This window comes from Dendropsophus ebraccatus, chromosome 2, assembly GCF_027789765.1.
Source record: "Dendropsophus ebraccatus isolate aDenEbr1 chromosome 2, aDenEbr1.pat, whole genome shotgun sequence".
NCBI classification, from domain to species: domain Eukaryota; kingdom Metazoa; phylum Chordata; class Amphibia; order Anura; family Hylidae; genus Dendropsophus; species Dendropsophus ebraccatus.
In genome coordinates this window covers 127,751,627-127,778,483 of record NC_091455.1, presented here as the reverse complement: position 1 = coordinate 127,778,483, position 26,857 = coordinate 127,751,627, and the positions used below count along the sequence as shown (strand labels likewise).

General features: G+C 42.0%; 1 protein-coding gene across 1 annotated transcript in view; it reads right to left on the bottom strand.

The window, feature by feature from the left end:
- The window catches only part of RECK (reversion inducing cysteine rich protein with kazal motifs), an 86,550-nt gene extending 61,433 nt beyond the window's left edge, over positions 1–25,117 (bottom strand). The window contains exons 1-4 of the mRNA XM_069958281.1: positions 24,956–25,117; positions 10,787–10,842; positions 2,822–2,896; positions 1,977–2,013 (exon numbers count right to left, since the gene is read on the bottom strand). Coding sequence (XP_069814382.1) covers positions 1,977–2,013; positions 2,822–2,896; positions 10,787–10,842; positions 24,956–25,055 — 268 coding nt within the window. The 5' untranslated portion in view covers positions 25,056–25,117. The remainder of the gene's footprint in view (positions 1–1,976; positions 2,014–2,821; positions 2,897–10,786; positions 10,843–24,955) is intronic.
- Between the last annotated feature and the right edge of the window lie 1,740 nt (positions 25,118–26,857).

Genomic DNA, 26,857 nt, shown 5'->3' with positions numbered 1-26,857 from the left:
CACTCTATGCTGCAATACACACTGCTTCTTCCTAGAGACACTTGTCTTGATAAAAGCCCCTGTTCCTTTACCTGTGCTGAACTATGGCCCTATTTCACGATTGTTGCAGATCGTTGCTGTATCAGTCGCTTGTTTTTCAACATGTTAAAAAACAAGCGACTGCAACGATCAGCCGGCATGAACGATCTTGGCTAATCGTTGCACTCTATTCCACGGGACGATTATCATCCGTAGCAGCCGATATCGGCCGAATACGGACGATAATCGTTCCGTGGAATAGGGCCTTAAGGTCCGGGAGGGGCGAGGGGGGGGGGGGGTGCTTTTGACAGGATTCGCCCTGTTGCTAAAATGGCCTAGAAACTGCCCTGAATCTGCCCTGATCCATTTTCGTCTTTACTACTGTAACTCTCTACTAATCGGTCTTCCTTTCTCTTACGTCTCCCCTTTTAGTTCATTCTGAATGCAGCAGCCAGACTCATATTCCTCTCCAGCCGTTACACTGACGTCTCCCCCCTGTGCCAGTCACAGCACTGGTTACCCATTAAATCAAAAATTTAGTTTAAACTCCTCACCCTCACCCATAAAGCTCTCCACAACTCTCCATCCATCTCTTCCCTCATTTTTACCTACCATCCTACCTGTGCTCTACATTCCGCTAATTATCTTACACTAAGGGTCCTTTTACACAGAGAGATTTATCTAACAGATTTTTGCAGCCAAAGCCAGGAACAGACTATAAACAGGGAACAGGCCATAAAGGAAATACTGAGATTTCTCCTTGTTTCAAAACTGATTCCTGGGTTTGGCTTCAAAAATCTGTCAGATATCTTTGTGTGTAAAAGGTCCCTTACATCTTCCATAATCAGAAACTCTCACTCCCACCAATAAGACTTTGCTCGTGCTGCACCAGTTCTCTGGAATGCTTTACCCAAAGACCTTTAGACTCATTCCCAACACTAACAGTTTCAAGTGTGCCCTAAAGACTCATCTCTTCAGGCACGCTTATAACATTCCCTAAATTTGTCTCCCCTTCTGCTGTCCACTCACCTTTTCCTCTATATCTCTGACAGTTCCATGCACTTTGTACCTGGACTCAGAGATTGGTGGGTGACTGGCCACCCAACACTTATAGAAACTTTCCAATTCTGTGTACAATGGCCAGAGCTTTTGCAAATAAAGCACTTACTGCCACATGTGTTACCCCACATCCTTGTATTTCTTTTTATTTTAATTATTTAAGGCTGTAATCTGTGAAGGTAAATGTAACCCCTGTATTGTATAAATAAAAAAAAAAATGCTGCAGAATCGATTGGTGCTAAACAGGGGCGTAACTAGAGATGGCTGGGCCCCATAGCAGAGTTTTGATTGGGCCCTCCCCGCCTTCCTGACTGACCACTAAGCTGTCGAGTCTATTCATAAATGCATAACTGCTCGTCTGAAGTGCTTTCAATTAAAGGAACATTTGTAGACCCCGGAAGATCTGCTCAGCCACTGCGTGCTGCAAATGATGACAGCTTAGGGGGTCCAGTGCATTGTAGAAGCCTACAACGGGCCCCCTGATGCAGTGGGCCCCATAGCAGCTGCTATGGCTACTACAGTGGTATCTATGCGCCTGGTGCTAAACAAATAAATAATATTATTATTATAAACAACAGTCATAAAAAAAACCCTGTACATTTGTGCCTAAGAGAAGCAACATTGATTCCTCTATTAAGGAAATTCCATATAGCAGTGGCTAGGGACTCCACTGCTAGGGCAAAGAGGGACAGGCATAGGGGGCATCCATGTCAAAGACCTTGGCTGATTGGAATGGGTCTAGATTCATAGCCTCAAAGCATTGATTTTAGTGGTAGGGTTTGCAAATAAACCTCCCAACAGAGTCAGGAAACCTTGACAGGTTCCACATGTCTGTAAAACATAGATAAAATGCTTTAGAGAATTGCATATAAAAGGTTTAAGGGAGATATTACTTTTACCTGGCAGAGAAGAGTTCATACAATTCCAAAACTCAGTCTGAAAATAAACCAGAAAAAAACATTAGTTATACAATGGTTTAAAAACACTTAGGGGGGGATTTATCAAACTGATGTGAAGTAGAATTGTCTTAGTTGTCCCCGGCAACCAATCAGATTCCACTTTTCATTTTTCAAAGAATCTGTGAGGAATGAAAAGTGGAATCTGATTGGTTGCCAGGGGCAACTAAGACAATTCTACTTTACACCAGTTTGATAAATCTCCCCCTTAGAGCTTACTCCCATGTTCTGTAAAACATGGACAGTATGGACAGGAAAGCCTTGTCATGGAGTTCTTCCTCATGTGGCATGATGTATCAATATCATGCCAGGAGCAGGGAAAGTGTTTGAATATTTGTGGCACTGTAATAAAGCAGCCATGCGACTGTGTCATTACAGTGTCAAGAATATTCAAACACTTTCCCCGCTCCCGGCATTATATTGATACATAATGCCACGCGTGGAAGAACTCCATGACATGCTTCCCCCTTCCGCGCTGACCGTTTTTCACAGAACGTAGAAATAAGCCCTATGGGGAGCACAGATGGGGGAGGAGTCTGACTGCACTGTGTATTATAGTTGCACTCCTATCACAATCTTGTGGAGACATTTGGCAGTATCCATATGATCATAATGACAGACATTTCCGTCCGGCAATTGATATTTGTTACAAAGATTGTTATTGAAAGATAGAGATAATAAGAGATAATATTAAGTGAGGGAATTGATCTAAAATGTAACTTTATACCATCTTAAAACTTATAACAGATGTTGCATGCATTTAAATTTTAAATACAGTTTACATTTACCATTGACGATGGACAATAATCCGGTGCCCTCTGCAATAAATGTTTTTGATGTGACTCACTTTTTGATGACAAAATCTGCAAAATGAGAGGCATACTCTAATAAGCAATGGAATGATGAGAGCATATAAAAGTCATAAGCCAAACATAAGATGTTCTGATATATTCACACATCAATTTTCTTTTCTTTCTTAATGTTCTTCAGAAGTTTTTCTCAGTTTAGGCATCAGTGGCTGAAGCATGATGCTCTTCAGTGATGTTTACTGATAAAAGTCGATTCACACTGATCAGAAATGATCGCCACCAATAATGTTGGAGACATCAAGGAAAGAACTATACATCAGCCACTGTTGCCTCTGGTAGCAGTGATGTTAAAGTGTGAGCAGGTTGGTCTAGTCAATACAGAATTACCCTATACTTTGTGAATGGTACAGTAACAAGCCCATACTACTTGACAAACATCATTAATCCAGTCATTCTGCCTCTGCATGAGCAACACAGGCCTAATTTCATCTTCATGGATGACAATGCTTCAGCTTATGAAGGCCACTTCATTAGGCAATGGCTGCTGGAGACTGGGGGGGCTCAGATAGAGTGACCAGAACTTTCTCCTGACCTGAATTCCATAGAACACCTATGGGATCAGCTGAGTATAGAGGCTCATAACTCTGTACCCTAGAACTTCAATGACCTGAAGGGCACCTTTCAAGAAGAGTGGTAAGCCATGCCTCAGCAGACAGTAAGTCGACTTGTGAACAGCCTGAGACGTTGTTCTAAAGTTGTAACTGATCTTCAAGGACACACGACAAGTTATTGAGACACTGGCATTTTTGTTGGGTTATACCTACCACTGTTGTTGGCTTTTTTTGTTTTGTTAAATTGTTTAGGATTAGGAAATCACCATTGCATGCTTCTACTTAAATGCTCTACTCTCATGATAAAATATCAGTGTAGCCTGAACTTTTTACATTTTTCATAAATTTCCACGGGCAAGCCAAATATCCCCAACTTTTTATGAGTAGTGTATCCATCAGAGATCTCATCAGGACCTTAAAGACACTCACCATTGCACCTCCCAATATACTGTTCCTAAATCATAACTCCTCACATCCTTGCTGATTTTGCAGTCTTGTTTAAACAGGGTGGCCATTCATTTAGCCATCCAGAACTTGCCTAAAATCTATGCTTGGAATAGCCTTTTTATTTTTCGGTTGACGGAGTTGTGTAAGGGCTTATTTTTTTTTAGGGAGCTGTGCTTTTTATTTGTCCCATTTTGGGGTAGCTGTGGCATTTTGATTAGTCCTTATTGTATTTTTTCGTGAGGCTAGGTGCACACTGTGTTTTTGCTGTCTGTTTAAAGTATTCCTTAAATGAAAAAAAAAAATGAAAAAAATGATGGTAAAAACGCATGAAGCTGTATACCATCAGATAGGATCCATTGACTTACATTATAAAAAAAAGATCGAAATGGATCAGTTTTTCTAAAGAAAAAAAAATTTACATACAGAAAACAAATACAGTAAAGTGGATGCAAAAACGCAGTTTGAATCTAGCGAGATGAAAGAAATAGTAATTAAAGGGGTCATAAAGCGCTACAAAAACATGGCCACTTTCCTCCAGAGACAGCACCTTTCTTGTCTCTGCAGTTTTACAATTCAGTTCTATTGAAGTGAATAGAGCTTAATTGCAAACTACACCTCAACAGGAGACAAGATTCGTGTTATCTCTGGAAGAAAGTGGCCATGTTTTTTGTAGCACTGGATAACCCCTTTAAGTCATTTTGTTTTTCCTAGTGTACACTGTGTGGTATAAATGACTAGATATGTTTATCCTGCTGTGCACTTACAGTGATACCCAATTTATACAGTTTTTTTTATGTTTCACTAAAAGCAGTTGGGTCAGGGACTGTTTTTGTGGCACAAGCTATTCTTTTGTTGGTACCATTCTTGTGGTACATATGACTTTTTATTGTGCTTATTTGAAGGCAAGGTGACCATATGCAGCAATTCCAGTAATACATTTTCTTCTAAAACACTTTATTTAACTTTCATTTACTTTCTTCATTGTTGTCCCCTTAGAGTTTTTAACTGTGCAATTGTCTAATCACTAGTATAGTAGATCTGTACTTCTGTGTACTATATCTGTCAATTACTTAAAGGGGAAGTTCGGGCAAAATAATTTTAAGATTTGTTATTGCCCAACAAAAGTTTTGAAAATTAGGCCCCCTTCACACGTCCAGAAAATCTGTTCGGATCTCCTATCAGGAAATCCGGCCGGATTTCCGGATTCATAGGCTAACATTAGACACGGACACCCTTCCGGATTTGTCCGGGAGGGTGTCCGTTCCGAAAAATAGGACCGGATGTTTTAGATCCTGTCCTATTTTCGTCCGAAAATCCGGCACGGACGCCCCCATAGAAGTCTATGAGAGGGCCGGAATCACGGGCATTTTCCTGATGTATATCAGGAAAGTGCCCGCGATTCCGGACTGGTAGAGAGCCAGCCCCGGCCGCCGTCCGATCACCCGCACACCCCCATCCCCCCCGCACCGCACCGCACACTCTGCCCGGCACTACAGGGCTGGCCGGCCAGACAGAGTGCGGTGCAGATCCCCCCCCCCGCCGCCTACCCCCCAGCCCCCCCCCCCCCCCCGCCGCCTACCCCCCAGCCACTCACCACCGGAACTCCGTCTCTCTGTCATTTGGGAGTTGTAGTTCTGCAGTCTGTGGCCATCCAGGTTGCAGACGTACAACTCCCATCATGCCTTGCTGACAGGCCATGATGGGGGTTGTAGTTCTGCAGCCTGTGGCCATCCAGGTTGCAGACGTACAACTCCCATCATGCCTTGCTGGCAGGCCATGATGGGAGTTGTAGTTCTGCAGTCTGTGGCCATCCAGGTTGAAGACGTACAACTCCCATCATGCCTTGCTAACAGGCCATGATGGGAGTTGTAGTTCTGCAGCCTGTGGCCATCCAGGTACACGGGTACCTGTGATTTATGTTGGCATACTAGACCATATTATCTCATCAGGAAATCCTGAAGGTTTTTCCTGATGGTTTCCTGATGGTAAAAACGGATTACTGTCAGGAAATCCTGATACTTTCCTGATGACATTTAAGGTCTCCTGATCAGGATTTCCTGATAGTAAAAACTGACACGGACGTGTGAATGGGGCCTCACTAATAGACACTTATTATGGGAAATGCACCTATGGTGCATTTTCCCTGCACTTACTAAAGAATGGCATGTTCAGGTCTCTGTAAAGTTGGTGATGTCACGTTACATAAACTGCCAACACCTGCTGCTCCAGTCTGTCCCACCGCCGCAGCAGGTGTCGGCAGTTAATATGACGTGACATCACCAACTTTACAGAGAAATGAACACGCCATGCTGTAATAAGTGCAGAGAAAATGCACTATAGGTAGGTTTTCCATGATAAGTGCCTATTAGTAATTTTTATAACTTTTGTTGGGCAATAACATATCTTAAAATAATTTGCCCGGACTTCCTCTTTAATGACAGTTAGCCTGTGAGACCTTCTTAGGCCTTAGGGTCCTATTCCACGGGCCAAGGAGGGCCCGATCAACGATGTAAACGAGCGGCGATCTGCTAGATCGCCGCTCGTTTACTGGGCCTATTTCACGGCACGATGATCGTTACTGTGGAATAGGGCCCTTACAGAGCAGGCCCCAAGGCCATCACCTGGCTTCTTGCTGCCATGGCGGTGATCAGAAGTTCACAATTGCATTCCAGTGTTGCCAAGGGGCTCTGCTCCCCCCGTCAACCCTTTAGATGCAGTGATCCCTATTGACCAAAGCATTTATGTGGTTCAACTGCTGAGACTGGCACAAACACCAGTCTTGACAGCTGTGGGGAAAGCCTGGCTGTGATTGACAGCCAGCCCCCATTACCAATCACGTGGACTAAGCTTCTGAGACACACAAGTCAGCCATGTACATGTATGGCACTATATGTTAACTGTGGGCCTGTGCGGCTGTATTTTTTATGCGGCTGGAAATGTGCGGCTGAAACTACGGCCGTGGGAAAAAATAGACATGCGGCTTAAAACATACGGTCATTTACTTGGAAATCTGGTTCAACTAAAAATAACAAATAAAATCTTTAGAAAGTGATGCAAACACCTCTGGATGAATCTGGGAAAGCAGGGAAACAGTTTACAGGAATTGCTATTACCGGGTGTGCGATCCTCTGCAGTATGCCGATGCTGATGCCTCTCATGGTTAATATATTTAATTAATAAAACACATTTTCGTTGTAATAAAGTCCCTTTCATTGTTCAATAATTAAATTTAAACGAACCCATCATTTTGCAATTAAATATACTGTTAAAATAAATATATACAGTAAAACCTTGGTTTCTGAACACTTCGGAGTTCGAACAATTCGGTTTTCGAACTAAATTTCCCCCTGAAGTTTTGCTCTGTATCTGAACATTGCTCAGTATCCGAACAAAACCAGGGGGATAACTGTCAGCTGAACTGATGTTCAGCTGACAGTTAGAGGTGTTCGGAACACTGAGAGTCAGGAGCGGGCGGCTATTTAAACTTGCCGCCGTGCTCCTGCTCCAATCAGCTGCGGGGGACACCCTGTAAAGAAGTGGGGAATCCCATCATAATGATGGGATTCCCCACTTCTTTACAGGGTGTCCCCGGCAGCTGAGAGGAGCAGGAGCACGGCGGCAAGTTTAAATAGCCGCCCGCTCCTGCCTCTCACTGCGGGGACAGGCTGTAAAGAAGCTGTCTCCCAGCGCTGTCTTCCTGTCTCTCCCCTCCGCCCCCCCCGCCAGCCCGGAGCGCTGTACACCCCTATAGACTGCGGCGCGCCCGCAGCCCCGCTCACCAGCTTCTTGCTCCCGCTGCTCCCCGCCGCCTCTGCAGACTCTCTCTTACCCTGCAGAGGCGGCGGGGAGCAGCGAAGCAAGAAGCTGGCGAGCGGGGCTGCGGGCGCGCCGCAGTCTATAGGGGTGTACAGGCTGGGTAAGTTTATCGGAAGCGCCCGGGACGGTGGGGGCTGGTGGGGAGAGACAGGAGGACAGCGCTGGGAGCCGGCTTCTTTACAGCCTGTCCCCGCAGTGAGAGGCAGGAGCGGGCGGCTATTTAAACTTGCCGCCGTGCTCCTGCTCCTCTCAGCTGCCGGGGACACCGTGTAAAGAAGTGGGGAATCCCATCATTATGATGGGATTCCCCACTTCTTTACAGGGTGCCCCCCGCAGCTGATTGGAGCAGGAGCACGGCGGCAAGTTTAAATAGCCGCCCGCTCCTGCCTCTCACTGTTGCGGGGGATGTGGAGTGTTTTTGCACTCTGTGGCCCGGGTGCTCTGCACCTGACCCACGGAGTGTAAAAACCAATTAATCACATTTACATTGTTCCCTATGGGAACTTACAGCTCGGTTTTCGAACTGCTCGGTTATGGAACAGCCTTCCAGAACCAATTATGTTCGAAAACCGAGGTACCACTGTATATAAATAAATGTATATTTATATATATATTTATTTTTTGACAGTATATTTAATTGCACAATAATGGATTCGTTTAAATTAAATTATTGAACAACGAAACTGATTTTATTACAACGAAAATGTGTTTTATTAATTAAATATTAATTAGTACGGGAAGCTCCATTAAGCCGTTAATTCATATTTCCGGCAATAGAGCATTCTGTACTAATCATCACTTTACTTTAATTAAAACATCAAATGTTTCTTCTAATTATGATATCACAATAGCATTATTAGAAGAAACATTTAGAATTATATGTGCGCTCAGCTGATTGGCTGATCGGCTGAGCGCACATATAAAGAGCCGGTCCGCAGTACAGTGACTTCATTGTGCTGTGGACCAGCGAAGAGGACACATCGGGGTGAGTGTAGAGCTCTCCCCAATCCCTCCCCAGCACTGCACCCATCCCAGTAAGGAAGGGGGGTCACTTAACCCCTTCCTTGCTGGGATGGGTGCAGTCTGACATCAGTCTGGCCCCCAAGGGCTCCCTTAACCCCTTGGGGGCCAGACTGTAAGCAGCGATCTGTAAAGATGCTGCATACTGTAAGGTGCACAACACCGCTCACAATGATGGATGTTGTGCTCCTGTTTGTGTGTTTTTTGTGTGTTTCTCCCTTTTTTGTTTTTCAGATATCGGTATCCAGTGGATTACGTCGGATTCCGTGGACTACGTCGATGACCAGCGGTTGTTTTGTGTTTTTTTTTTTAATAAAATGGTCAATGAGGGGTGTGGGGTGTTTTTATTTGAATAAAAAAAAATTTTCACTTGTGTGTTGTCTTTATTTCTTTACTTTATAGACTTAGTAGTGGAAGCCGTCTAATAGACAGAATCCATTACTAAGTCGTGGCCTAGTGTTAGCCGGTATAAAATGGATAACACTAACCCCCCATTATTACCCCAGTACCCAATGCCACCAGGGGTACTGGGAAGAGCCGGGTGCCAGTGGTCCTGGAGCGTCAAAATTGGCGCTCCTGGCTGGACCGGGCGGCAGCAGGCTGGTAAGATTTAGGCTGAGGAGGGCCTAAACCAATGGCTCTTCCCACCCTGGTGTTACCAGGCTGCTGTCGTTTGGTTTTTAACCCGTCTGGTTATAAAAATAGGGGTGACCCTAAGTCTAAAGTAAAGAAATAAAGACAACACACAAGTGAAAAAAATTTTTTATTCAAATAAAAACACCCCCACACCCCTCATTGACCATTTTATAAAAAAAAAACACCAAACAACCGCTGGTCATCGACGTAGTCCACGTAATCCGACGTAATCCACAGGATACCGATATCTGAAGAACAAAAAGGGAGAAACACACAAAAAACACACAAACACAGTTACAGTATGCAGCATCTTTACAGATCACTGCTTACAGTCTGGCCCCCAAGGGGTTAAGGGAGGATGTATTGCATCCCCCTTAACCCCTTGGGGGCCAGACTGATGTCAGACTGCACCCATCCCAGCAAGAAAGGGGTTAAGTGACCCCCCTTCCTTGCTGGAAGGGGTGCAGTGCTGGGGAGGGGGTGGGGAGAGCTCTATACTCACCCCGATGTGTCCTCTTCGCTGGTCCGCAGCACAATCAAGTCACTGTGCTGCGGACCCGCTAATTATATGTGCGCTCAGCCGAACAGCCAATCAGTTGAGCGCACATATAATTCTAAATGTTTCTTCTAATAATGCTATTGTCATAACATAATTAGAAGAAACATTTGATGTTTTAATTAAAGTAAAGTGATGATTAGTACAGAATGCTCTATTGCCGGCAATATGAATTAACGGCTTACTGGAGCTTCCTGTACTAATTTATATTTAATTAATAAAACACATTTTCGTTGTAATAAAATCAGTTTCGTTGTTCAATAATTTAATTCAAACGAATCCATCATTGTGCAATTAAATATACTGTCAAAAAATAAATATATATATAAATATACATTTATTTATTTATATATATATTTATTTTAACAGTATATTTAATTGCACAATGATGGATTAGTTAGAATTAAATTATTGAACAACGAAAGGGACTTTATTACAAAGAAAATGTGTTTTATTAATTTAATATATTAACTATTAGAGGCATCGGCATTCGGCATCATTGCCGGCTATTTTTTAAGTACTCCGTACGGACCGCCTGTCAATCCACGGCCGTGAATTTGCACATTTCCAGCCGCAAACAATGGTCTTGTTCATTTTTTACGGGTCCGTTTAGGGCTGTAGATTCATACATAGTGTGCACTGTGCAGCCGTATATCGTATACTTTCCAGCGTACGCATGAACCGGAAAAATCCGGCCGATGATTTACCGCCCACAATACAGCCGCACAGATACATAGTGTGAACCTAGCCTAAAACTGTAACTCAGAACTGTAAAATTGTTAGAAAAGCAAACATTAACTCCAGCATCTGTTAGTTTACTTTCAAAAGAGTGATCAAGCTACACTTAAAATTATTTACCTGTTCACAGGTTTCACGGCATGTTAGTTCCTTTGCCTGATAGCAACATGATGTGTCTGTAGATGGAGGAAAAAAAGCATATTAATGCTTTTAGGTTTGTACTAAGCATACAAATGCAGACAATAAAGAAAAGTATAATACAGTACAAAGAGAATGATTACAACGGTCTACTCTGATTGTAAAGTACTTCTAGAAAGAAAAAGTAAATTTTAGTATTTCCTTTGAAGGTAGTCTCCATTGGAATTGTGTGTCAGAGAGACCCTGACCAATCGCGAGAACGAGCCAAGAGAAGTCTGCGCTTAGGGTGGTCCTTTCCTGACTCACTTGTGTAACGTGATAACTTTTTTTTAACTGACGCAGAGCAGGGAGAGGACTTCTCTTCGGTCATTCTCACGATTGGTCAGGGTCTGAATACTCAGACCCTAACTGATCAAAGCTTTTAACATGTCTCTCTGACATGTGAAAAGTTTTTTGAAGGGACAATAACACTTAAAAGCAGTGTTCCCCATCTTATAGTCACCCCCCTCCCAGCTGTGCCTCACCAGCAACAAGACAGTGCCTCACTGGTGTAGTACCTCTCTGCCTCAGTTCTGAAGGGACCAAAAATCTGTTTGTTTTCTGAGTCTGTAATCCTCTCCTCTACCATATCCTCTCTCGGGACCTGGTTGAGCAGTTGCTCAGTACTACAAATACCAGAATGCACTGCTTTCCTTCATCTCTTCATCACAGCCCTCCCAGTCTACATACTTCTCTCCCATAGCACCCCTGCCAGTTCCCTGCCCAAAGCTGCTGCAGAACATTGCAGAAGCGGCTAGTCATAGGTGACATCACTCAGGGGGTAGGTAACCCTAACCTAGTGGATGATGTGTTGAAAGGAAGGAGCTGGGGAGCTGCACTACAAATGAAAGGACTAAACAAGGAGTATTTCAACCTAAAACAGTTAGAAGCTAGAATATTTTTGATAACACTATATTAGTGTTATGTTTTAGTCTGATCTTTTTATTTAGGAATACCCTTTTAAGCTATATCTTGGGTCTCCAATCTACTAAATAGACAACATATATAAATTTATACTATTAATAAAAAGTCATAATAAAATATTAAAGCAAATTACACTATTCAACAATAACATTAAAACCACTGACAAATTAATTTAAAGGGGTTATCCTCTTAGTTAATATACATGTTCAATAATCCCCACTTTTGGAGACTAACAATCTGTTCCATACTTGTTATTACTTTATCAGTCTCCTTTCCAAGTTCTGAATCTGCTACCTTCTGTTAAAGACCAAGAAAACTGTGCCTGAGCTGTTCTCTCTGTCCTCGCTCTGAACTCCTCCCCCCCCTCCCAGGCTGTCTCTGCATTTGGTGATGCCAGGGGGTTAATCACAGTGAGGTCGCCAGCAACTTGACCTCAGAGGGTGCCGGACAGCACCACAGAGTGCAGCAACAGCCGTCCAGGAACACCATTTACATGAGCCTCCCCAAAGGGATAGGGACAGAGGGAGTTCAGAGCGGGATGGAGAGGACAGTTCAGACGCAATTTTCTGTGTTTTGACCAGATGGCAGCAGACTGATAAAGTAGTAACAAGTATGGAACAGATTGTTAGTCTCCAAGAGAAGGGGATATTGATTATGTATTTAACCTAACTAGATAACCCATTTAACAACCCTAATCAATTCGTATATGTCAAATAAACAGTGACAAAGCAGATGAGAGCATCAAGTACACCCAAGACTATGGATATGGCCTAGTTTCTGTGGACAGTACTGAAGTTGGTGAAAAGCATTCTGCAACTGATAAAAGTAGTGCTTAGAGATTACTCAAAGGCGTTGTCTGGGACAATATCTGAATTGGCCTTGCTGCCGGGCTGTTGGGAACATTTCAGTAACGTATACTTACCTGTCCCGCTCTGCCGTAGCTGCCGTGGCATTTCCATAGGAAATGACTCATCAGCATACACTCTATGTTGACTAGCTGTTTCCTGTCAAATGTTTTCTAAACACTGACAACGGCGCAGAGGGCGGCCGGGGAAATGACAGCTTCAGAGTTTGAGAACAGGTAATTATATATATATGTCATGTCTCCTGTACCCCCAGCAGCATGGCTAATTTACCCATTTAAGTATTTAACTATAAAATCAAGATATGAAGAAAATGAAGATATGAAAAAGAGGACGAGAATATCCATTGCTTTTAGTAATATTACGCTTTACATTTGTCCCTTTCTCTTGTCTTTGGAAGCAGCATCTACTTGCTCTGCTTGGATATAAAACTATAAATCCAGTTACAAACATTTAGCTGAGGACCACACCCAAGTCTAAATCAAACATGAAAACATGTATATGTGGCAGATCCACTGCAGCTCCGAAGATAAACTCTGAAAATGTCAGCACTCCAAAAAAGTTGTTAAACTATTTGAAATGAGGATTTCAAAGGAAAAACACAAGAGAGAGCCAAATAGCTGACATAAGAAAAGATGTGGAGGTCACATGGACCACAGATGTTGTGTGTGATGTTGAAAATAGTATGTCTAGAAGATAAAGAAACAAGATAGCTTTGAAGTTAAAAACGTGATTTATGTTGTTTTAAAATTATTTGCAAATGTTTTCTCTTACACATAAATCCATTAACTATTGAAAAAGAATAGTGGGGCAACATGGGGGAGTATGTACACCCACCCCATATTTTTTCTTCATAAAAACACAACTTCATTAATTTATGGGTTACATTAATTCCTCCTTCTAAGACACACAACAGAGTTGTTTTGGAGTTTATTTTTTTTAGGGACAAGTTGGGACAAGATATACAAACATTTCAGAACACTTCTCTTTTTGCTGGTCAACCTGAAAATACATGGCTTGTAATAATTACATTGATAAAGAAATCCATGATGCTCTAAAAGAACAAGAACATGCTGGTGACACATGTTGAAGTCATATGAAGCAGCAGTGAAGAACCAAGCTAATGATGAATTTAACACCTAAAGCTGGCCATACGGTTTTGATAACTGTTGTTCATTAGGCCAACATTTATCCCTCCCAAACTTCCCTTACTTGTGTCATTTATGGGGAAAGGAGGGGAAAACTGCAGCCTAATGACCCCGGCACTGGCTTATCCCTCCCAGAACAAAAGGGTTGTGCAGCAAAAATACTGCACACCAGGCCCTTCTTACTGTCAACTATAGAGAGTCAGACAGTTTGGGTGACTTTAGTAAAAGTTGTATGGACACCTTAACTGTACTGCTCTTCTACTGAGCTTTATGCATCCAACCATGAACCAGCTGGTTGTATGGGTAAGGGTCTTTTCACACAGGTGGATTATAGGCAGACAGGAACCCTAACTGCTGATAATTAGCCTGTGAAAAAGGGCCAGCAGTCAGCTGACGAACTACAAATCTCTCCTCTGTTGAATGATCACTACTCTCGTGTAGGCAGTAAAATAAATGGTAAAGTAAATGGTAGTAGAGCACATCTTCCTCTGTAAATTATCCTAGAGTTAATAGGTTGCACAAACAATCAGCGATCATTCCTATGGTCTGTCCACACTATTGAGCTTTTTTATAGCTCTGCAAACGCGCGCTGATCTCACAGATTGATGCTCATTTGGGGCACTATATTGGGCCATGTAAAAGGTCCTTAAAGAGGTAGCCCAACCATTTTTTCTTATTGGAATGGAGAATCCATTGTAATCTGTCCTTTTCCCTTAGTTGTTTCCACCAACTTCTTTTCACCTCTGTGTTCCCAGGCATCCTCTGTGGCTGCTTTTTAGATTTTGTTTATTTACATAAAAAACTTCCAGGTCACAGGGGTCAGCAACGTGCAGTTGGGTGGGGTTACAGATGGGTGTGGTTTCAGTAGGTGGGGCTTAAATGAGCCTAGCATCAATTCTCTCCATAAAACACTGCTCGGCCACTGTAGATCTTTACACTAGAATAATAACAATATTGTTATTGACATAGCTCCAACATATGCTTTACAGAGATTGTAGTCACACATATTGGTCCCTGTTCCCTATGGAGCTTACAATGTTTTGGAGTGTGTGATAAAATCCATGCATACACTGGAATACATCCATGCAGCTGTTATCCTTGGTGACATTTGATCTCAGGACTCCAACACTACTAAGCAACATGGCTAACCTCTGTGCCACACAACACTCACCCACAGCTCCTGGTCTCCTCCATGTCATGCCGCCCTTACTGTTGCAGTTTCTACTGTTTTCAGATGTTAGCTCCTCCTACAGGGGTGTGGCTAAATCAATGTGGATGCATAACCCCACCCACCTGATGACTCACTGTTTTCTCAATGACAGGAATAGGAAACAGACACGAAGCGTGACATCACAGGTAAAGGAAAGTAAACACGGGCAGAGTGGTCATGAATACAATAAGCGTAAATAAAAAAATAAACTGTATATAAAACATACAACAATTTACGTTCACTTTTAAGTACAGTTCTATGGCCACAACAATAAAGGAATCAATTAAGAAAAATTGGTATTTAATACTAAAAGACCCTGTTCTATCTAAACATCTAGATGAGCTCCCACAAATAGCCTTTAAACGTAGCAAAAACTTAAAGGATATTTTGGTTCACAGCGTCTTCCAAAATCCCGAAAAAAACTTAGAAAAAAACTGGTTGAAATCATCGGCACCAAAGGGCATGCATAAGTGCGGTAACTGCACCTGGTGCGAACAAGCCCTAAACACAAAAACTATAACGCTAGGTGGCGTATCATGTTCTATAAATTAATTCATATGCTGTAAAACCAAAAACATTGTATATGCCTTAACATGCAAATGTGGGAGGTTTTATATCGGCAAAACAACCAGACCGTTGAATCGAAGGTTCTATGAACACGTATATTCTATAAAAAATAGAAAATCTATGACCAGGTTAATTCAGCACGTTGTTGAACAGCATGACGGTGATTATAAATGCCTTAATTTTACAGGTTTAAAAAGGATAACGGGAACCGCAGGGAAAGATACCAACAGGTTATTGCTACAATGCGAGGCAAGACTAACTATAGAAACACAAGCTCAAAGCAAAAGTGGCTTAAATGACAAAATAGAGTTACAAATGTTCTTGTAAACACTTGGGGGGAATATAAGCACCTTTGTTTTTAAAACTATGTTTTATATTATAGTGAAAATCCACTTGCAGTAAGCTACGCCTCCTCCGCGCACGTCATAGAAGGTATTTCACCTGAGACCTGCGGGAAGAGCGTCATCTGACGAAGCGCGCATGCGCGTGAAACGGCTGTCATAGCTCGTGGTTAGAGTGTTCGGCGTCCTGCCCGCTACAGATGTACCTGCTGTATTTTATTGTGCACATGAAATAAAGACGACGCATCACTAACGGTGAGTGCCCCCCAACTTCTTTTCTCTACATGAGTGGATTTAAAACATACAACACCCACAGAAGTCAATGCAATGGTAGATTATTGAAAAATCCACGACAACTCCTTTAAGTGAGTGAGTAGGGGAAAGGGTTTGCTATGACTATGAAGAGGGAAGTAGGCTATAAATAGCTTATGAGACTATTACTGTAGCAGAAGGTGAGGACAAAGCACTGTGACTACAATGTGGAAGGGGGATGAGACACAACTACCATAAGAGAAGGGGTAAATAAGCTATAACCTTTTAAACTATTTGATTAGGGAATAAAGGCTTTTTTACATGGCGCGATAGTAGGCAGCAAATGAGTTTTGATCAAATCTGCACTCATCTGCAAAGCTTGATGCAATGTCTGGCCAGGCCACACAAACAGCTGGATTGTGTGTGGCGCCATTTAAATGCATTATTATCGGCCACACGTAACCAAAAATTATATAGCCGCACAAAAGAATCAATCAACTGACTGTTTGCTTGTCCATTGACTGGTAGCCGGCTTTTTTACATGGGTCAACTAAAGGGTCCCTTGGAACACTAATTACTGATAATTGGCCTGTGTAAAAGGGCCCTAAGGGGATATTCACATGTGCACAATTTTTCGGCCGTAATGGACGGGAAAGTTAAGTAAGGGTTTCGCTCCCTGCCTGGTATTATATTGACACGTCATGCCGGGAAGGCAACGATTTCTTACCTTCCCTGTCTGTAACATCCGCAAAATACTAAAATAATTTCCCCCCATTGCTTCAATTTCTGAAATCAGACTTGGCGAGGTGGGAAAAGAAAGATTTCTCATGGTTGGGTCACATAAATATTTTGAATATGAATGTTTTACCACGGCTGCTATACTTATTTCAAGCTGTTCCGTTTTGGCCTCCAAAATCTTTTTTCACTTCTCTTGACCAACCGTTTACGACCTGTGTATGGTAATATAAAAAAACACATTTCCAAAAAAAAAAACTTGTTTAGGAAAAATTATTTGTGTGTGTGTGTGTGTGTGTGTCTGTGTGTGGGGTTCTAGCGTTACCTAACTGTAAATTATACTCTCTGCAGCATATAATCCAATCCTAGATTGCTTTCATTATAGCAAAACAAAACCATGGATGTGACTGAACGGATTCTGGTTTCAAAATGAATTAAGCACCCTCTTTTGGCTACCTGAATATTACTCACCAAAACAAAACTTAGACCTTCCTCCGACCCTAAAACTGCCCTTAAGAAAACGATCCCTATTCCAACCAAATGGACCTCTGCTGCCGCTAGTAGGAAATCCAGCATTTTTGTCGGCCATGACAGTTCTGTCTTACCGTCATATGTCTCCTTCTCACGGTCTGCAATTACATCACCTACTAGATGGATGTAGTCTGAGAATGCTGGATTCCCTGGAACCAGGACAGGAATCTAATAACTCAGCAATTTCAGTATTTACGGGTCCATCATTTTTCCAGACCAAAAAGCACAAACTTAGGGTCCTATTAGACTAAACGATTTTTAACGACTAATGATAAATGATTGCAAACAAGATTTTTTGTCGTTAACCTGAAATCGTTCACCATATTACTGATTGATAGTCGTTAGTTTACTTCTTCTGATCCCAGCAAAGCAATGAACAATGTGTAATTACACTGAACGATTAGTGAGTAAATGTGGACGCTGAGCGAACAAATGTGGAATTACAGTGAACGATTAACAATGATTTTAGGTTCGGATCTAAATCAATGATCAACGACACACAAACAAATTTTCTATCGTTGCCTGCAATTACACAGAATGATTATCGTTTAAATTCGAACAATATAACGATCTTTCGCACGATAATCGTCCCGTGTATTAGGGCCCTTAATCTCACAAGGCAATTCACCTCATTTCAGGAAATGTGCATTTCTTTGACTCCCTCATCTAAGTGTATTACTACATTGTATAGCCTTTTTCTAGACTTGTATGATATCTCTGCTTCCTCATTTACGGTTAGTTGGGAAAAAGAACTAGATAAAACCATCTCACAGGCAGAATAGGATAAAGACTTCACTTACTCACATAAGCTTTCAACATCTTGTAAAATACAAGAAGTGGTACTGTGTCCCAAAGGTTCTACCTAAAATACATCCCACAGTCTCTGATACATGTTTAAGGTATGCACAAGAAAAGAACACATTAACTCCATCCACATATGACTTTTGGAACAAGGTCCTTGTAATTGTCAATAAACTCATAGGTTCAAACAGTACAAATGACCCGCTCCCCCTCCTGTTAACCATCCTTCGGGGTTACACCTGTCACTTTTCTCTCTAACTAAAACTCTCAGACAACTTATTAAAGTGACTGTACCACCAGGCCCAGGCTGAAGCACTTGAGGCGGGCAGACCCACCCCCAGTGGGAAGAAACCCCAGCCCCTCCATGACGTGACTCCATTAGAATCAATGGAACCCTATCATAGAGGGGCGGGGGTTTCCTCCCACGAAGGGTGGGTCAGCCCGCCTCAAGTGCTTCAGCCTGGGCCTGGTGGTACAGTCACTTTAACACACATTACAAAGTTATATAACTTTGTAATGTGTAAAGTGTAATGTGTGTTAATTAAGCACAGCCGCTGCAAAAACAAAGTATGTACAAGTGCATAACATGTAAACAATGAACATGAAATACAAAAACCACTTGTACCTTCAAATAGCTGCTTTTAATCCAAGATCTGTCCTGGGGTCCGTTTGGCAGGTGATGCAGTTATTGTGCTAAAAACTTTTAAACTGGCAGCCCTGTGCCCTACAGGAGTATCTGTGCCCTAACTTTGCAACACCCCTCCGTCCCTCCTCCCCACCCTCTTCATCATTAGCAATGCCACTGGAACATTTTCTTAATGATCCAGCCCATGTGCCGGGCTAAACAGGTGGGGAATATGAGACAATCTGCCTGGAGCATTCCTAATGATAAAGAGGGTGGGGAGGAGGGACAGAGAGGGTGTGCCAGCCTTATGCATACACAATCTAGGCCACTCCTGTAGGGCACGGGGCTGCCAGTTTAAAAATTGTTTTTTAGCACAATAACTGCATCACCTGCCAAACGGACCCCAGGACAGGTCTTGGATTTAAAGCAGCTATCTGAAGGTACAAGCAGTTTGGGGGGGTCAGATTGTGGGTACAGAGTTGCTTTAAGGAACCTTTTCCACCCACTATCTCATCAGCACCCCAGGTGGTTGCTGTCCTTGCCCAGTGACGGAAACACCCAGGTCAGGATGTATTGCAGACTCTCAATTTACAGGTGCTAGATCTGAGAAGATGTGTCTAGGCCTTGTATTCTAGGAGTAGAAGAATACAAGGAAACAGAAAAAAATAACTTTAAAACACCATTTGACAAACATATCTTTTGAGTACCTCAAGTCTTCATCGTCTCACAAATATCACAGCTGTATCTAGTTGAAGCACTGGAGGCGGGCTGACCCACTCTTAGTGGGAGGAAACCCTAGCCCCTCTATGAAAGGGTCCCATTGATTCTAACGGAGTCACGTCATGGAGGGGCTGGTGTTCCTTCCCACTTGGGGTGGGTCAGCCCGCCTCCAGTGCTTCAGCCTGGGCCTGGTGGTACAGTCACTTTAAGTATTGCCACAGTGATCTTAAATTTACTGCCAGTTTCTAGACTGGAAAAGATCATACTGTATGTTATAAAGAAAAGCACTGTCTATATTCAGCATGCTGTAGAGCGGACAGTTTACCCAACTTTATTTTCAGTAAGAAGTTCTCATAATATAATTTTTTAAGGTTTCTAAAAAGTTTATAACTTTCATGGTAGACTGAGAAAACAACATAGTCATTTACCAACTATACTTACAGCAAGAACCATTTGATCTTCGTCAAGCTAACCATCCATTATGTCTAGTCTTGTTTATTTGCTGTTCAGCAACATTCTATTTATAACTTTAGAAGATCAGAAAATGAAAAGTCTCTACAAATAAACAAGGATAAAGTTTTGGTTTATACAGCAAAATTCTCTCATTAAAAAAAAAAAAAATGGCTAAAAAAGATGCACTTAAAATGTAAGCCAAAAAGGACTTTGTATAATTTTCCTTGCATATTAATGATGAAACTACTATAATGCTCTGCTTTGGTAATTTAATGTATCTTCCCAAAAAAGAGAACTTGGAGGCCATTGTTTGTATATAATTGCTAACATGTGTTACCTTTTTTACATATAAATGTCTTATTTCATATCTTCCTCAAACACTTAATTGTACCAATATAAGTAATGTAACAACAGTGCGTTATATCTCATTGTAGAGGTGCGCAGAGCATTTTATTTAATTGAGTAAGGTGCAATGCATTACATTTAGTGATTGGTAGCACAGTATTCTAACTGAATTATAAGTCATTGAGGGAGCACAGTATATATTAAAGTTAAGGGGGGTAAAGCACATAATATAATTCATTTTTGGATACAGTGGGTAATTATATTGAATTACTGGGGGCACAGAGGGAAAAGTTTATAGCAGTAATATATTTAGAGGGGACAGTGTGACACAATATTATATTTAGAAGGTTCTGTGTGTTGTGGTATTATATTCAGTGTGTGGCAGTATTATATTCAGAGGGCGCAGTGTGTTGCAGTATTATATTCAGAGGGAGCAGTGTGTGGCAATATTATATTCAGAGGGAGCAGTGTGTTGCAGTATTATATTCAGAGGGAGCAGTGTGTGGCAATATTATATTCAGAGGGAGCAGTGTGTTGCAGTATTATATTCAGAGGGAGCAGTGTGTGGCAATATTATATTCAGAGGGAGCAGTGTGTGGCAATATTATATTCAGAGGGAGCAGTGTGTGGCTGTATAATATTCAGTGGGAGCAGAGTGTTGCAGTATTATATTCAGAAGGGACAATGTGTGTCAGGGATATACTTAGAGGGCACAGTGTGTGGCTGTATTATGTGCAGAGGGAGCAGTGTGTGGCAGTATTATATTCAGAGGGAGCAGTGTGTAGCTGTAATATATTCAGAGGGAACAGAGTGTTGCAGTATTATATTCAGAAGGGACAATGTGTGTCAGGGTTATACTTAGAGAGCACAGTGTGTGGCTGTATTATATGTAGAGGAAGCAGTGTGTGGCAGTATTATATTCAGAGGGAGCAGAGTGTTGCAGTATTATATTCAGAGGGACCAGTGTGTGGCAGTATTATATTCAGATGGAGCAGTGTGTGGCAGTATTGTATTCAGAAGGGACAATGTGTGTCAGGCTTATGCTTAGAGAGCACAGTGTGTGGCTGTATTATTTGTAGAGGGTGCAGTGTGTTGCAGTATTATATTCAGAGGGAGCAGTGTGTTGCAGTATTATATTCAGAGGGAGCAGTGTGTGGCAGCATTATATTCAGAGGGAGCAGTGTATGGCAGCATTATATTCAGAGGGAGCAGTGTATGGCAGCATTATATTCAGAGGGAGCAGTGTGTGGCAGCAGTATATTCAGAGGGAGCAGTGTATAGCAGTATTATATTCAGAGGGAGCAGTGTATAGCAGTATTATATTCAGAGGGTGCAGTGTGTGCACCTAGGATCTGCTGCAAAAGTTAAAGAGCCATAGATGGCAGGAGTCATTGCAGTCTAAGGCTGGGTTCACACTATGTATATTTGAGGCTGTATTTGTGAGGCTGTATAGCAACCAAAACCAGGAGTGGATTGAAAACACAGAAAGGCTCTGTTCACATAATGTTGTAATTGAGTGGATGGCCATCATTTAATGGCAAATATTTGCTGTTATTTTAAAACAACGGCTGTGGTATTGAAATAATGGCCGTTATTTACTGTTATATGGCGGCCATCCACTCAATTTCAACATTGTGTGAACAGATCCTTTCTGTGTTTTCAATCCACTCCTGGTTTTGGTTGCTATGAGGACCTGACATGAGGACCAAATACTGCCTGAAATATACATAGTGTGAACCCAGCCTGAATAAGATGGAGAAAAGGAAATAAAACTCCAGAGAAGACATCACCTGTAAGTCGCTGATATCACTGTGTAAAAAGTAAGCCAAGCCAGTGGTAGCCACCTGGGGTTCGCCTGCCGCAGCAAGACCATACTATCTTGCAGTGGGCGCTGGTGAAGGCCAGCAGCCCCTTAGGCTCCATTCCCTGGTGTGGCTTACGCCATTGCTAGTGGTAGTACAGCGGATCCAGCACTCCAGTTGTTACACTAGTCTAGTATAAAATTATTAACTTATAGAAATTAGAAACTTTAAAAAACAAAACAGAGTTGTGGGGTCATAATGTCTTGCCTGATCGTACAGTTGCTGAGGACAATGACTATTGTGCATTGGTCTTATTAATAAGAATAGATCCACAAACAATACCAAAAAGGTATTGCATAGGTACCGTGGCCCAGCAGGGCAGGGGACAGTTATAATGGGGGCACAGCAGGGCAAGGGACATTTACTTTAGGGGCACATTAGAGCAGGCAGCATTTACTATGGGGCACAGCATGGCAGGGGACATTATTACAATATGGGGGTTTACAGCATAGAGCAATATTACTTTGTGAGAAGACAGAGCAGGGGGCATTTTACTATCTAGGGGGGCACAGCAGCATCACTGCAGGGGTCCTGATCAGTTTTCCTGACAGAGGAATACTACTTACCTCTGTTCTGTCCGATAAGCGGTCTACAGCTAGAGTCTGCCTCAGACAGTGGCAATGCAATGGCATGGCATTGATCAGTATAAGCAATCTGACTGACTAAAAAAGTGTTTAAAAAAAAAAAAAAAAAGGTTTTAAAAAACAATACAAATTCCCTACCACAATAAAAGTTGAAATCACACCTTTCCCCAATGTACAAATAAAAATATGGAAAAAAAAACAACATATTTGGTTTTATAGCATGCGGAATTGTCCATTCTATTAAATAGAACAATATTGTTCTCACATGGTAAACAGCGTAAAAAGATAAAAGTAAAGATAAAGTAAGATTAAAAAAAACTCCCATTGATAGATACCAATATGGTATTAATAAAAACCATAGATCATGGTGAAAAAAATGAGCTCCAAACTGCCCTGTACTTGAAAAAATAAAAGTGTTATGGCGGTTAGAAGGTGATGAGGACAGCATTGCTTTAGTATGGCCAAGACAAACAAACATTAATGACCACTGGTCCAGAAAGGGTTAAGGTAAAGGGGTTTTCTGATATTTACAAAAATCAGTCACAGGCCTCATCAGTCATTTGTACCTGTTGTATGCGACCACTGAAGTCAGTGACTAGCAGCAGTAGTTCCATGCATAATGTATCATGACATTCTCAAGGCAATTTATACTGTTCACTCCCATCCAGCAAATGAATCTGACATGCTGCCTTCTGAGCTGACAAAATGTGACTGAGGCTTTGACAAAATATTTCACCATTTGGGGCTCCAATTTTAAATTTGCCCTGTGACAAACTTAGTCTAATGTGATACTGCATATTTACATTCTAAGCTCTCACAATATATATATATATATATTTAAATATGTATATACAATATGTTGACAGCCTAAAGTCAGCTGTTGCTCTTGGTTGACTGTTTGTAACTCTGGATCAATGCAGTTAATAAACTGGTCCGTGCTCACTAACGCTGGGTAAAACGTTACTATTGATATTTATGCCATGTCCTTGCAGCTTTGTTCTTGACATGCATGTTCATATCTGCTTTGTCTTTTTGTCAATTTTCCAATGTCTGCATGATAATATCAACTAATTATAGAGCAGATCAGGAAGTTATGTGTGCTATTGTGTCACCTATATCTGTACATGGTATGCCAGCCTACTATTTTATGTTCATCTGATCTCCATGGAGTTACTACTCTCTGGGATCTGCTCTTGGTTAACATATCTGCTTCATACTTTTGTACTGCTTTGTTATACTGGATGCTTACTTCTTTATATATGTGTCACTTAAAAGCATGATGTCATCAAAATGCACCTATATGTGCTTAAAATAAGAATACTCTGTAATCTGTATACCATGAACACTTTAAAAGACTCTGATACAGTACACAATACATCACATACATCACATCACTGTTTTTTTTCCATTGTATTGTATGGACAGCACCACCTCTGATACAGAATGCCAGCTGACTTCCATCTTCATATATATTTATATATATATATCATATATCATACCATATATCATGGTATATGTCCTTCCTTTTGGGGGGGGGGATGTAATCCTTGGGATAGTAAAGGCAAATAAAAGGTTCCATAAGAGAAGCCATAGAGGTAGATATTTTGGGATGTAATGTGTCCATTGTGATGTGTCGTTTCCTCCTTGTTATCACAAGGTAGTGCTGATTCCAGTGGGGGAGGGGGACTTCCTAAGCTATGCAGCCCCATGATCCCGAGCCCCGCCATCTGGGCTGTACAGTCACTGGCCTCTTCCTGTGTGACCTGAGGTTCAGAGTTGGAATTCTCTTGTAACTTATTGCAGCGACTATTCAGTGCGGCTCTATTCCCGATCACTGGGGATCAGCGCTGTGTCAGTCAGCGCTGGGATGTGCAGCACTAGCCCCAGGGGTAATACACTGTACATGCCACAACTACTCCATCACTGGTCCCTTCCCTACAGAGGATGCATCATCATCATCATCATCATCGTGATTAGTAGTATTAGTAGTAGTACAAGTGTTTCCTTAGAGTTCCCCAACACTCCCTATAAGCAGTCAGGTAGGCTGTAAGTATGAGTAATCTGCTGGCAGTATACTTCTTATAACATTCCAAGGAGTCCCAGTACTAGTCAGACACAATAATGCTGTCAGTCCCCATTGCCATCACTCACCCACAGCCTCTGGGAGCAGCACGGCCACCAGGAGCAGAGACAGCCCAGGCAGCCTTAAAGTGGCAGCTGCCGACATGACCCACACAGAAGCTGAGACCATCACATCACATCAGTGCTGCTGCTGCTGCTCCCCTCCTCCTGCTCGGTGTAGCCAGGGTCCCCTCTTGCTTCCTTCCTTCTCCTCCTCCTCTTCCACTTCCCCTCACTCCTCCTCTCAGTCTGGATTTCTTCCTACCCACCCCCTCTTCTCCCCCTTCATCTCTACATCCACCCTTCCTTCTCCTTAAATCCCAGTCAGTTCCAAAAGTTTGTCACAAGGCTCTTTCCCTGCATCTTACCTCTACAGCTTTTCTTATAACACAACACTTCATTTTAAAATATAACTTTTAAAACATAGGCCCTAAAAGTGATATAACCATCACTAAAATATTTAACCCCTTGAAGAGTTGTCCATTTTGGCTATAAGGACCTAAAGATTTTTTTTTCTTCGTTTTACCCTCTCAGCATGCTGGTAATCAATCAGAACAGTTTTTTTTTTTTTACATTTTTTAGAGTGACATATGTAGCATTTATATATAGATAGATAGATAATATTTTGATGGTCATCGTGAAAAGTACATAAATAAATACTATTATTATTATTATTATTATTATTATTATTATTATTATTATTATTATTATTTTCCATAGCAATCGCCTGATTTAGAAAACAGGTTGTTATGGTGTGGTGTTACCCAATCATTTGTAACTGTAATATAATAAAATGTATTTCTGCTTATGATTTTACATAAAAGTGCACTTGCATATGCCAAGTATAAAAAAAAAATGAAGTTCAGCATTCTGAGGATTCCCTATAAAAACTTGATCTCCATTATTTAAAAAATACATAAATCATGCTTGGAACAACATTATAGTCTGCATAATGCATATGTTGTTCCAAGCATGAAGAAGATCATGTTTTCATGGGCAATCAATGTGCCGGACTTTGTTTTTGCATACTTGGCATCTGGATTACTGCTGTAACTCCGAGTAGATATTTTCATGCATGGAAGAGTATGTCCACACTACGGAATCCTGGCGGATCAACCGCCACAGATTCTGCAGCTTGCCCCCGCTCACAGCCGCTGGCAGCCACACGCATCTCCGCTGGTCCCATAGGCTTCATTCTATGGTTTGGCAGATTCCGCTGTCCGCTCGAAGGATGAGTGGGATTATTGTTCGGCGGAATCTGCCAATCCATAGAAAGAAGCCTATGGGACCAGCGGAGATGTGCACAGCTGCCAGCGCCCATGAGCGGGCTGCTTCCATACCCTAAGACTTGTTTACTGTGTCTAACCTGTCATAGTTGTGTGGCTACTACATGTGTACATTCAAATATACAAATAGCAAGGAAAACTAACAGCGGGTTAGATACATCACTAACCTGCTGTTATGTCCTAACAGCGCATGGGGTTCTGAGGATGAGGGTAGCTTTTTACCTTGATCCTCAGTGCTGTTCTCTTTAAGTTTGTAGTTTGTTCTCTATGCAAATGAGTCCGTTTAATGCATTGGGAGTGGGATCATCCCCTTTAGTGCACCGAAAGGCTGCACCACCCCTACTAATGATTATTCATCTGGCGTTCTGCAGAGATGAGTGCTGGAGTGACGTCACTGCAGAGCGCCGTCCCAATATTAATTAGAAGAGGTGGTGCGGCTGGGGCAAGTAGGTGCATTGAGAGTGGTAGTTCCGAGGCAGTGCACGAAACTGCCTCATTAGCATAAGGATTAAACTACAAACTTAACACTGAGAACCAGGGTAAGGAAACGACCTTCATCCTCAGGGCACAGTACCCTATTGGGACATAACAGCAGGTTAGATGCATGTCACCTGCTGTTAGGTTCCCTTTAAGGTGGTTTTATATA